The sequence below is a fragment of the Wyeomyia smithii genome, chromosome 3 (assembly GCF_029784165.1).
Source record: "Wyeomyia smithii strain HCP4-BCI-WySm-NY-G18 chromosome 3, ASM2978416v1, whole genome shotgun sequence".
Taxonomy (NCBI): Eukaryota; Metazoa; Arthropoda; class Insecta; order Diptera; family Culicidae; genus Wyeomyia; species Wyeomyia smithii.
Window position 1 is genome coordinate 148,515,178 of NC_073696.1, and position 13,910 is coordinate 148,529,087.

Here is a 13,910-nt window from a genome sequence, read left to right on the forward strand (position 1 = left end):
CAAAACAACCTAAAGAAGAACGAACGAAACAGAAAATTTGCTGTTTCCTGTGTCATTTTGTAGCATCGCATGCATGCACGCCATCTCATCAGCGATGCTAATTCAACAAAAATTCTGTAGATTAACCTACGGGAACGATCCTCTTCTACAGTGATCCGAAGGTCAAATCTACTGAGCCATGCGAGCCGCTTTTTCGAAAACGAGAGCTTATAAAGGAAATGCGTAATCGGCCTTGGGTATCTGCAGAAGCTCTTTTTTTCTAGGTTAAGTAAATAAAAATGAACGGTTTAATTGAATTAAACGTTTTCATCTTGAGAAATAAATAATAAAAAAGAGTTATGATTTTCATTTTTAATGAACTAGTATCGCACAACAATACATGTAGGTATCGATAACTTAGAATCAATACTATCAGAATATCAGTACCTACTCTTGATACAAGTATCGATTCTAAGTATCGATGTTTAATGGTATCGCAACGTCCCTATCTATGTTATCCTTAGTCCTGGTAGGGAATACCCTACAAACGCAGGCTCGCTGTTCAAAAGAAGATGTTTAAAACAAACGATCAATTCAAAATTCGGTAGCGAGACTCGAAAAATAGTTTGCTGTAATCGATCGCTGTTTTCTACTTTAAATGTGTGGAAAGTTAAGAACTTTATAAACTGTATGCATAAAAACGTTTTGATAAGTGATATGATATACAGTGCCTCCACAGTTATGGGTCAGCTACAATTATGGGTCACTTTTACGCAAATACGTCGATTCTCACGAAACTGAACAATTTTCATTAGCAGTGATATTTTTTGTAACTCACTTGTAACCTCATTTATACGATTAAACTGATTTAAAGTTGAAAATGTCACTAAAAACTATAATTCTGCTCGGTGCAATAAGTGAAGTGACCCATAATTGTGGGTCAGTCCATATTTTGGCTATTTTTATTACTTTTACACATGGGCGCAACTATGGGGAGCTAGGGGGGGCTTCAGCCCCCCTTAGTAAGCTTGAAGCCCCCCTAGAAATTCCCAGAGAATGATTGTATTCGATATAAATATATTCCATACTTCTTATCAAAGCATCAAAATCAACACAAATTGGCATGTCATCATTCATTGGCTAAGAACTAGTACTGCACCCAGGACCGATTTTCAAACCTAGCTCTCCTACTTACCTTACCAATCAGACGAGAGCCGTAGTGGCTCGTGCAGTATCAAGAAGTTGTTGCCATGCTGCTCGGTTTTGGGCTGTGTTTTGCCCGTTCCCCAGACGCAAGTCTCTTTCGATCTAGTCGAGCCATCGTGCACGCTGCGCCTTTCTGGTTCTGGTGCCGGCAGGGTTTCTGAAGAGGAGTGATTTCACAGGGTTGTCGTCCGGTATCCTTACGACGTGACCGGCCCACCGCAACCTATTGACTTTCGCCAGGTGTGCAACGGGGCCCTCTCCCAGCAGCGCGTGCAGCTCATGGTTCATGCACTGTCGCCATTATCCGTCGTCCGTCTGTACTCCACCGTGGATAGTCCGCAGCACTTTCCGTTCAAAACTCCAATAGCGTCAAGACCCTCCGCCAGAAGCGTCGTTGTATCGATTCCGTAGAGGACTACCGGTCGTATCAGGTACATCGTAAACTTTTTGCTTGGTCGCACTAGACTCGATCTAGGTGGTCATGTTCGAGCAAATATCCGTACCGCAATTGGTGCGTACTTTTGTATATCTGAGGAGAACGGACCGTCGATGAGAACATGGTTACTTTGGTTCGTTGTACGGTGGACAGGTGATCTCTAGGTGGTTTTTGGTTGTATTTTCGTGGAAAGGTCACGATGTGCAGGCTGTGCGGGCCGATCTGACCAATCATATTCCCGATGACGATCTTGATGTCTCTACGCGAGCAACTATCGTAGAGTTTCTCCAGCTGTGTGTAGAGCGTTTCTTTCTCTATATTTGGTCGCCCTTCATGAGGGAAGTGCACATTGAGGATAGTGTAGTTGTAGAACCAGCCTTTTATTTTCAACAAACACAACCTGGGTAGCGGCTTTATAGTGCTGAGCAGGATGCAGAGTCGTGCTCAGCACTCTAAAGCCGGTACCCAGCTCACTGGTTGTGCCGCCGATCTGATAGTACTATCCCTGCGGCCACGAATCCGCCTCACCTTCTCTCCTTTCGGGCAAAGCTCCTGGAGTGCAACGATGTCGAAGTGGCGGGGTTCTAGCTGGTCCAGCAGAATCCGGTCGGCACCCGGGGCGTTTAGCGATCTACTGTTACATGTACCGAGTTTCTAATCGTCGTCCTTATTTCGTCGGCTAGGTCATTGAAATGTATGAAAACTAGCCCCCCCTAGAAATTTTCCTTAGTTGCGCCCATGCTTTTACATGATAATGCATCAAGACTGAATAAAATTACTTATTATCAAGCTTTTACAACAATAAGATAACTTGCGTTATGTATTTTGACGATTTTATAGACTAAATGATGCTTCCGCTCCGCAGCAAACACACATTTGATCAAACTGGAGCGAATACAATATCGTTGTTTGCGTATCGCCTTGGGTTGCATGCAATCGACCCATACGATGAGTTTGGAGATCTTAGCTGGAGTACTCCATTGAAAAACCGCTTCTGGAGCCTGTCTTCTCGTATTCTAATCAAATGTGAGGTCTTGAACCGTCCCGTGATTGAAAATTTTGAAAGGTTAATCGAACTTAATTCTCAAACCCGTTTTATGACATTGTATTTCAATCACATGTCCCAAAATATTAACCCTTCTTCGAATATTCCAAATCGTGTCGACTTATCTAATACTTCTGATTCTACTGTGTTTTTCGAAACATCCATGATAGAAGAAACTCGTGGAATCCCGGATCATTTACGCGTGCAGCAGATCCCTAAAAAATTTTCCAATAAATATCGAAACATCAACTGCGACAATATGTACTACACTGACGGATCACTTCTTGATGGGTCCACTGGCATCTTCAATAACAATTTAACCGTTCCCCATAAGCTCGATAATCCTGCTTCTGTTTACGTCGCAAAATTAGCTGCAATTCAGTACACCCCAGGGATTATCGAAAAAATGCGCACGGACCATTATTTTATCTTTACGGACAGTCTCAGTTCCATTGAGGCTCTCCGATCGATGAAAGATGTTAAGCACTCTCCGTATTTCCTGGGGAAAATACGGGAACATCTGAGTGCTTTATCCGAAAAATCGTATCAGTTTACCTTAGCGTGGGTCCCTTCTCACTGCTCGATACCGGGCAATGAGAAAGCGGACTCTTTGGCTAAGGTGGGCGCAGCAAACGGTGATATTTATGAAAGACCAACTGCCTTTAATGAATATTTCGCATTTGTACGTCAGAATACGATCATCAGTTGGCAAAATTCTTGGACCAAGGGGGAACTGGGAAGGTGGTTACATTCCATAATCCCCAAGGTATCGACGAACCCGTGGTTCAAGGGGTTGGATGTAGGTCGGGATTTCATTTGCATGATGTCCCGGCTTATGTCCAATCACTATAGATTTGACGCGCAACTCCGTCGTGTTGGGCTCGGGGAGAGTGGTATCTGTGCCTGTGGTGAAGGTTATCACGACATAGAGCACGTTGTTTGGTCATGCCCTGTACACCGTGACGCCAGGTCTAGATTAATAGCTTCCCTGCAGGCCGAAGGTAGGCAGCCGGCTGTTCCTGTTCGTGATGTCTTGGCGAGCCGTGACCTATCCTACATGTCCCTTATATACGTTTTCCTGAAATCCATCCACGCCCCAGTTTAGTCCTATCCCCTTCCGCCTACATCCAACCAAACGACAAGAACACGTTAAGATCCCAGATCCGGAAACAGACCCGCACGATACTCTCAAGGCCCGATGGAAACAACCCAATATGCCAGTCCGTAATATCTTGGCCCAGCAGCGGAACAAATTTAATATGCTGCTTACCTATGGCAATGAAAACCATCAAACAACAAACCTGTGCTTTTGATGCAAAACATTCTAGCTTTAAGTTAGATTTAGTTTCAGCTCGTAGTCGGCAGCGAGGATAAAAAATTTGCTTTTAGTTATTAAGATACTTTAGAAAGTAAGCTACCAGATATAATTGGCGCCGTTAAACATTGAATTGTATTTGTGCCGTGTCAAATAAACTATAGATGAACAAAAAAAAAATAGACTAAATGATTTTGAATACCAAAAGTGACCCATAATTGTGTATTTTGCTATGTAAGTGATATTTTTCTTCCCAACCGATTTACACGCATCAACTGCAGTGAAACTAACTGTTGATCGAAAGTACACATCAGAACAAACAGATAGATAGGAAAACATTCGTAGTTGATGACTTTTCCGATTTTATATCAATTTTCGAACACGTTGACTGGCCCATTATTGTAGAGAGACTGTATACTATATAACAAAAATTTACGTACCTGTTTTTCTATTATCATTTGTAGTTCATGTGTTTTTGCTAAGCAATCTTTATGATCTGCTGTATCACCGTTAGTGGAATTTTCCTAAACGAGAGAGCAAAAATAAACAACGTATGTAGACATGATAAAACATTAGGAAATGCATGGGGAAAGATTGATTTAATATAAATTTGAGTTTGATATCATTAATTTCGATTCGCCCCAAAATACACAATGACGCACAAATCGATGTTGAAGCATTAGATAGAATGATGTAAAATTTGCGTAACGATTAAGATATATTTGGTGGTGCAATGATTCTGTTAATAGGTTAAGCGAACGAGTGGTTTTGGCTGCCAAAAACAACAAATAGGGTATCGAACGTTTTCGGCAGTGGTTTTCTTCGGCAGGCTTTTGCATAAGAAAGCTGTAGAAATCCTGCTGAAGAACAACAGTGCCGAAGACACTCGATACCCTAAATAAATTGAATTTCATAATTAAAACTTGAATTGATGTACCCTTTTGATTCAAACGTCGAACAGTCTCGAATTTCAACCAATCCAAAATAAAAATCGAGTTATTATAGCTAGTGCAATAAAAAGTATGGTTATGATATACCATTTTGTTCCTTGGAATGTCATTTAACCTTTACTAGGAATGTTACGGATATCCGCACCCGCATCCGTTAATGCGGAACATCCGCATGAAAATTGACATCCGCATTCGCATTCGCATCTGCATCATGTATCACGAGGTATCACGCGGATGTTGAAAAAAATAGCCTAGTAAAATTTTATAGCAAAATTTTCTTTGGTTTGTTTGCTGCTCGCTTCATTGACTGTTAGAATGGGATGCGATTTGTCATGCGAAATAGGCGAAATAAAACACCTGAGATGTTACGGATACTTATATCCGCATCCCTGAATGAGGAACATCCGCATTCACATTTGCACCCGTAATCACATACCTGCATCTGCACATCTGCATCACATCCGTAACCTTGATACCCTGTATAACTAAAGCAGTCTAACCAATAGGCGATTAATTAGCATAGACGCGCCATGATGGAACAAAAATCTAGAAAAACTAAGAAATTTAACTGTAAGGTTGTTTGACGAAGCCAAGTTAACATCCAATTGAAATGCCTATAAAGAATCACAACAATGCACTTCCAAAAGCTTTAAAAACAATTAGTTTACCTTCAATATACAAAAAGTTATGAAAAAACTCATTGACTCAAATCAACGTACTTGAAAATCTTTCCGTAAGGAAAGTAACAGTTTGCATACCGAAGCAACGTGTCAATAATGAAAGCAAAACAAATGCTGACTGCACATCAGGCATCACAACTTTCCTTTGTCGCCGAAACAATCCAAGTTATCACTGAAACAGAGCGTTTCAAAGTAATGTACTTTTTTGAAAAATATGTCAAAAAACGTCAGTTTGCTAAGCTTTAAAAAGTCATAAAAAATCAGATTTCATGATATCGCGGGCAAATTTTGGATTCAAGCACTTGGATACTATAGCAAGAAAGGAAAAATATTGAGCAAAATCATTTCAAATCGTCTGGAAATACGCGAAAATTTAATCGACCATTTTTGATTTGAATGAAACTTTGCACACGTATTTGGCTTAGCAAACTGAGCATTTTGCACAGGTGGAGAGATATTTTACACCCATGAGTTACATTCTAAAAGGGCGTATGCCTTTTGGCATAGGTTTTATTCGAAGCATTGTAGCCCAGAAACCGTTGGTTGTATAGAAAAACTGTCTGAGAATGAGTTGTAGCGTTGTATTCACTGTACAAAAAAAATTTTTTTGGACCAAAAAAAATAAAAAATAAACATTAAATTTCAATTTAAAAAAAATGAGTTAAATTTTTTTTTATTTTTTTTTTAAAGAAACTTGATGTTAATGCGCAACTTTAAAAAAAAGTCCAGGATGGAGAAATGAAAAATAATATTTTTATGGTAGATTAATTTTTTTATGATAATTTTAATTCAAACATTTTTCAAAATATTTGTATTCTGATGATTTTAAAAGATGCAGAGAGTCATTTTGAATCAAACAGCTCTTGGTAGTAAACATTCTAAAGGCATCGGTTTTCGAGTTATTTTGAATTTAAGCTCGAAAAATTATAATTATTCAAAAAAATACACGTTTTTCTTAATTTGTCCATGGTTCTCCAGCAAAACCCATACGTTCATTGGAATGCTTGATCAAAAGTATACAATTCATTCTTTGACAACAAAACGATTGGGCGAACGGTTCTCAAGAAAAGAGTTAAATGTTCTAAGTGATATATATATATATATATATATATATATATAAGAATCAAATATTCATTTTCGAGTTTTATTATCTTAGGAACATATTTTTTTATGACATAGATACTTTACAGAACTAGTTTCACCTAATGTTTTATATACATCATAAGTAAATGATTCATCATCTTTTGAAAACAGCTTCGTTTGTATCTTATTTTCTGAAATCGGAACAAAAGAGTATTACTTTTGTGTGGCAGCTAGGGATGGGCGATACTGTCTGAAGTATCGATACCTGAGTACTCGAATACTTTTGCACAAAACGATACCAAGTATCGTGGTATCGCTATAGAAAGTATCGATGCCAAAATACTCGATGCTTTTGGCCGAAGTATCGATGCCGTTGGCATCGAAACTGGTATCGCGTATCCCCAATAGAAGGCATCGGTGGTATCGGTATCGTTTCAAAGTATCGTTGGCCATGTATCGATACCGCTACTCATCGCTAGCAACGAGTATCGATGCCAAAATACTCGATACTTTGGCTCCGTGTATCGATACCGCTGGTATCGATACAAGCATCGCCCATCCCTAGTGGCAGCTATTATTAAAGATTTTTTGAAAATATTGCTCCATTCTGTTACTCCTTGTTCATATTCTTCATATGATACCCAACTAAATGACATTTTTGCTGAATTTTTATTATTTTTAGACCAATCATACAATTCTTTTGCGCTTGTAATGGGATGTTCATGTTCTTTAGCTTAACTTGCATTTCTTGCCATTCGTTTTAATATGCCACCAATTGCATCGCATGGCCCTTTCCCTTGAGAAGTCGCATAAAATGCCACTCTGCATCGACGTTATATTTTGTTTTGAACTTGCAAAGTTTTTTCTATTTTTTATATTGTGAGGCAGCTTCATCAGACATTAATATCGCTTTTTTCAACTGTATTGTTGTTTTCAAAAAACTAATTAACCCTCTAGTGCCCAGTGCCGCCTCTAGGCGGTCTTCAGTCGAACCTCTAAAAAGCTTCAATAAGAACTTAAAAAATGTTTATGAGGCTTAATAGTGATTTTTTCGAAGTCCGTCTAAAAATTAATTTGGGTACTAGAGGGTTAATTTGGCAATGAACAACTGAACCGCAACAGTATCATGATGGAGTACTTCCAATATTATGATGAAGCTGATACTCTTAAGTGTTCCAGATTCTGAATAGTAAACAACGAAGGGATGAATGGTGGTTTGACAATTAAAATGAGCTTGACTGTTCAATAGAAAAATTAAATATAGTATTAAAATGAGCTTGACTGTTCAATATTTTTAATTTTGCAATAACGTTTTCGTTCAATTTGCGTAAGCTTGATGAGCACCGATGATCAGGAAAGGGTTTACAGCATTTGGGCTTGGTGTATTCCGTTTTCAATTTATTCATCTTCATAAAATGCAAACTGTTACTAACACTTCAGGAGAAGTGCAATCGTATTTATATACGAAAACAGATATTGTAGGTAACCCAGTAGTTATTGGTTGCGTACTTTACAAACAGTCATTGTTAGTAAACAAGTAGTGTTGCACGACAAACATATTTTTTTATAAAACATTCGGCAAGGGGGAACGTGTAGGTAGCCTAAGGTTTAGCGCTTGAGTTATTTATCCAATCGTTTTGTTGTCAAAGAATGAATTGTATATTTTTGATCAAGCATTCCAATGAACGTATGGTTTTTGCTGGAGAACCATGGACAAATTAAGAAAAACGTGTATTTTCCGAAATATTAATAATTTTTCGAGGTTAAATTCAAAATAACTCGAAAACCGATGCCTTTAGAATGTTAACTACCAAGAGCTGTTTGATTCAAAATGACTCTCTGCATCTTTTAAAATCATCAGAATACAAATATTTTGAAAAATTTTTAAATTAGAATTTTTATAAAAAAATAATCTATCATAAAAAAAATTATTTTTCATTTCTCCATCCAGGACCTTTTTTTAAAGTTGCGTTTTAACATCAAGTTTCTTAAAAAAAAAAATAAAAAAAAATCAACTCTTTTTTTTTAATTGAAATTTAATGTTTATATTTAATATTTTTTTTGGTCAAAAAAAAATTTTTTGTACAGTGTATATTTTTTTATGGTGAATTTTTAGTTCCCTACAACTCATTCTCAGACTGTTTTTCTATACAACCAACGGTTTCTGGGCTACAATGCTTCGAATAAAACCTATGCCAAAAGGCATACGCCCTTTTAGAATGTAACTCATGGGTGTAAACAATCTCTCCATCTGTGAAAAATGCTCAGTTTGCTCTATTATGAAATAGCTAACATAAAAAATTGTTTTTGGCTGATGGCCTGCAATTCCCCACTGTGCACCGTATGTGCGTTTTAGACGATGCCACGGAGAGTATTTTTATTGCCCTTCAGTGCTTATACAAAACGAAAACCGGCAGTGTTCTAAACAAAACAGCCCTTCGAAAGCTTCGGTAAACACAGGCCCGAGTGTTCCCGACTTCGTGAGCCCTCCGAAGCCCGCTTGCTTACACTCGTTTTCTCAAACGCTTGAACTTAAGAACTATATGAACCAGACTTGGTAAAGCACGCGCCGCACTAGGAGCGGAACGCAAATTGAGCTCTTGCTTGCTAGGTAACACGCACTCAAGCTAGCTGCTTCGGTCGCCGACTCGGCACGTGAAGAATAAGAGAATAGCACCAAACAGGTGATATCTCTTTGTTAAATGTCTTGAATTTAACGAAATGAAATTTAATGAAATTCAATGAAATGAAGCAGCAAAATAATGCTCTGTTTAACAACACCGGTGTAGCCAAGGATACAAAAAGGATTCAAGTGATAACTAATCAGTAGTCTAAACTGATTTTCTAATTCTTTTTATAGTTTTAAAAGAACATGCGGTGAAAATTTTTTTATTGCAACAGTTGAAATTACTTGGCTTTGTTTGTTTCGTTCTCACATTTGATATCTTTTCACACGTGTTGTGTCCACACGCGCAAACCAGGAGACTAACTTACTTCTTTTGGAAAAATGAAGCAAGAATAAAAGTAAGGTGTTCTACGAGGTGTTGCTCTTTAAATATAGAAATCTTGATATTGGGTTAAGAACCGAAGCGCATTACACAGTTTTAAAGAAACCATACGTTTCGGTAAATATTTCTTCTAATATGAGGTTTAAATTGCTTTATATTTTTAAGCCTTCAGCCAAAGAATACAGTGGAGAATGATCAAGACACTATTTTGATACTTTTCGTCGTTTCAGGACGCATAACCATCAATTATCAATTCACAACACAAGTTCATATTTCAAAAAATATTACAAAATTCCTATTCGAACTTGGTAAAGCCCGCACAGCATCTCGAGCAAAGCTTGATTGTAGCTCTGCTTCATAACCCACACGCACTCGGTCTAGGTGCTTTAATTTTCACCTGTTAGTTATTTAATTATTGAATGAACCTTCTACATATCAGGTTCATATCGATTTCCAACTATTTTTAGTACTAAAATTAAAATGTTCGAATGTACAACAATCGCAAATAAAAACAAAATAATAAGGAGCGCATTTTATTACTTTTATTACTTTTTATTTCATTTAGGGTAACGGGGGTATTTTGGCCAGCTTTGGGAAGCGTTCGCACAGTTCATTAAAAACAAACACAATTTTTCAACATAAATACCTACTCTAATATACCATTGTTAAAACCTAAGTGTCTATTTTAATATACACCGTTCAACAATGCAATATATTGAAAAATATTCTAGAAATATCAAAATTTCTACGAAGTACTAAAAACGTATTTTGGTCCACCAATTTTTACTTCGGCCCACCTTTATATCTACAGACATGTATGGAAATAGTTCGGACTAATTATATTTAAGATCATCATCGGTATTTTTAGAGCAAAAACAGTGGGTTTGAGGAGAACATTCTTCTGCCGTGAATTTTTGTGAATTTTAGGCATCTAAAAATGAAATGATTTGGCTTATAGCGGTTTGACAGGCATTCTCATCTAATTTCATATCGTTAAATGTGATAAATTAAGAAGTAATTACCTGTAAATTGTCACAAGCTGTTTCTTTGTTCACGTGCAACGGCCGAACGGGAATCAAGGGAGTTGACAAAACTTGGCATGGCCAAAATATGTTTGCTTCGGCCAATGGTTAAACCACTTTTTCAACTTTTTCCAACATGTTAGAGTATACAAACTGTTTCTATGACATTTTATTGATGTTACTACAACAACGAATTGTTTCAAAAGCATACATATTTGTAACAATAGCTTCCGGACGTTGACTTGTATATTACTACTTTCTCTTGACTTTGGGTTGACTCAGCCATGACTTTGAATATGTATGAACTAATTCCAAAATAACACTATCTAGAGCCAGTTTTTCACCAACAATTATAGTGTAAGTTTAGTAAAGCGGGCAATGTATGTAGTTTCGCGGGAATGCGAAGATGAACGGGAATAGAAGGTGTGACTAGAATTAGAAAAAAATTTCCCTCGTCCAGGCGGGACACGAACCCGCAATCTCCGTTGTCTCCGGCAAGGTGTTTTGGCCAATTAAACTACTGGGTAAGGGTAACTCTTCCTAAGACCAATGTCGAATCACCCTCTACTATTGTGTTCCCGCATCTCAGCACGCCGCGATGAAACTGCACACACTGCCCTGTGGAAGTTTATTTCTGTCAACTGAGAGAGTGGTCAAAACACCTTGCCGGAGACAACGGAGATTGCGGGTTCGCGTCCCGCCTGGACGAGGGAAATTTTTTTTTAATTCTAGTCACACCTTCTATTCCCGTTCATCTTCGCATTCCCGCGAAACTACATACATTTCCCGCTTTACTAAACTTAAAATGTAAGTCAATATGGCAAAAAATGAAACTAGTTCGTAAAGTAATTATAGTGTAGTATGATTCTTGGGTGTGTTATTAAATGTTGCATGCATAGTTTTCTAATATTCATTGAATTTACCAGATAAAATGCGTAAAATGTTACCGGGTGGGCCAAAATATGCATATGGGCCAAAATACCCCCGTTACCCTACTAGTTGAATATGCTGCTTATGTTGCACAGAAGGATGGTTTTCGTAAAAAAAATGCAAATATGTCCTGTATTTTCGAAGAAATAAAGTTATTTAAATACATTAGAGGGACATAACAAATTCGTTAGTTATTTTGCCACCCACGGATTTTTCGAAAAACCTTATAAGAAATTTTAAACCCAATGTACATACGCATATTGCAATACAGATAGGACTCGATTATCTGGAGGCACAATCATCCGGAGGCTCGGTTATCCGGGGTTCGATCATGCGGGGAGAATGGCTTGATTATTTCGAGTTTTTTTTTCTTCACAAATCATTTGACACGGCACAAATACAATTCAATGTTTAACGGCGCCAATTATATCGGATGACTTAAAATCTATAACCAAATTTTTTATCCTCGCTGCCGACTACGAGCTGAAATTAAGTCTATCTTAAAACTAGCATGTATTATTTAATCAGTGTTTTGTAGTTGAATGGTCGTCTGATGATCATCGAATGAATATGCAGCATGTATGGATTTGTTCTGCTAAGCCACGATGTCATGAGCTGGGACAGGGGCTTGTAATCCTCGGGTTCTGAGGGTATTGTGCGGGGTCTAGTTGCTGGTTTTGGTTCGTTGTTGTTGTTCGCTGGTGTTCAAGTTGCCATATGGTGTGTGCCGCTGAGCCAAGATATAAAGAAAGGCCTCGGGTTTTCCTGGCGAGTTCGTGTGGGGTTCAATTGCTGGTTCCAAAATCGAGGTCTACGACGTGTTCTTGCCGTTTTGTTGAATGTGGGTGGAAAGGAATGGGACTAGACTTGGGCATGGATGGATTTCAGGAAAATGTATATAAGGGACATGTAGGGTAGGTCGCGACTCGCCAAGACATCACGAACAGGGACAGCTGGTTCTCTACCCTCGGCCCGGAGGGAAGTTATTAATTTAGACCTGGCGTCACGGTGTACAGGGCATGACCAAACAACGTGCTCTATGTCGTGATAACCTTCACCACAGGCACAGATACCACTTTCCCCGAGCCCAATACGACGGAGATGCGCATCAAATCTATAGTGATTGGACATAAGCCGAGACATCACGCAAATGAAATCTCGACCTACATCCAACCCCTTGAACCACGGACTCATCGATACCTTGGGTATAATGGAATGTAACCACCTTCCCAGTTCCCCTCTGGTCCAAGAATTTTGCCAACTGATGATCGTATTCTGACGAACAAATGCGCAAAATTTATTAAAAGCAATTGGTCTTTCATAAATTTCACCGTTTGATGCGCCCACCTTAGCCAAAGAGTCCGCTTTCTCATTGCCCGGTATCGAGCAGTGAGAAGGGACCCACGCTAAGGTAATCAGAAACGATTTTTCGGATAAAGCACTCAGATGTTCCCGTATTTTCCCCAGGAAATACGGAGAGTGCTTAACATCTTTCATCGATCGAAGAGCCTCAACAGAACTGAGACTGTCCGTAAAGATAAAATAATGGTCCGTGCGCATTTTTTCGATAATCCCTAGGGTGTACTGAATTGCAGCTAATTCTGCGACGTAAACAGAAGCAGGATTATCGAGCTTATGGGAGACGGTTAAATTGTTATTGAAGACACCGAAGCCAGTGGACCCATCGAGAAGTGATCCGTCAGTGTAGAACATATTGTTGCAGTTGATGTTTCGATATTTATTGGAAAAAAATTTGGGGATCTGCTGCACGCGTAAATGATCCGGGATTCCACGAGTTTCTTCTATCATGGATGTATCGAAAAACACAGTAGAATCAGAAGAATTTGATAAGTTGACACGATTTGGAATATTCAAAGAAGGGTTAATATTTTGGGATATGTGATTGAAATACAATGTCATAAAACGGGTTTGAGAATTGAGTTCGATTAACCTTTCAAAATTTTCAATCACAGGACGGTTCAAGACCTCACATTTGATAAGAATACGAGAAGACAGGCTCCAGAAGCGGTTTTTCAACGGTAGAACTCCGGCTAAGACCTCCAAACTCATCGTATGGGTCGATTGCATGCAACCTAAGGCGATACGCAAACAACGATATTGTATTCGCTCCAGTTTGATCAAATGTGTGTTTGCTGCGGAGCGAAAGCAGAAACACCCGTACTCAATTACAGATAATATCGTTGTTCGGTAAAGCCTTATAAGGTCTCCTGGGTGGGCTCCCCACCATGATCCGGT

The 13,910-nt window shown here is 38.6% G+C and overlaps 1 protein-coding gene across 5 annotated transcripts in view; it reads right to left on the reverse strand.

Annotated features, from left to right (window-relative positions):
* Positions 1–13,910, reverse strand: part of LOC129732463 (liprin-alpha-1) — a 1,274,109-nt gene that overhangs the window by 635,060 nt on the left and 625,139 nt on the right. For all 5 annotated transcript variants that reach the window (XM_055693366.1, XM_055693364.1, XM_055693363.1 and 2 more), the window contains one exon: positions 4,422–4,505. In XM_055693366.1, coding sequence (XP_055549341.1) covers positions 4,422–4,505 — 84 coding nt within the window. The remainder of the gene's footprint in view (positions 1–4,421; positions 4,506–13,910) is intronic.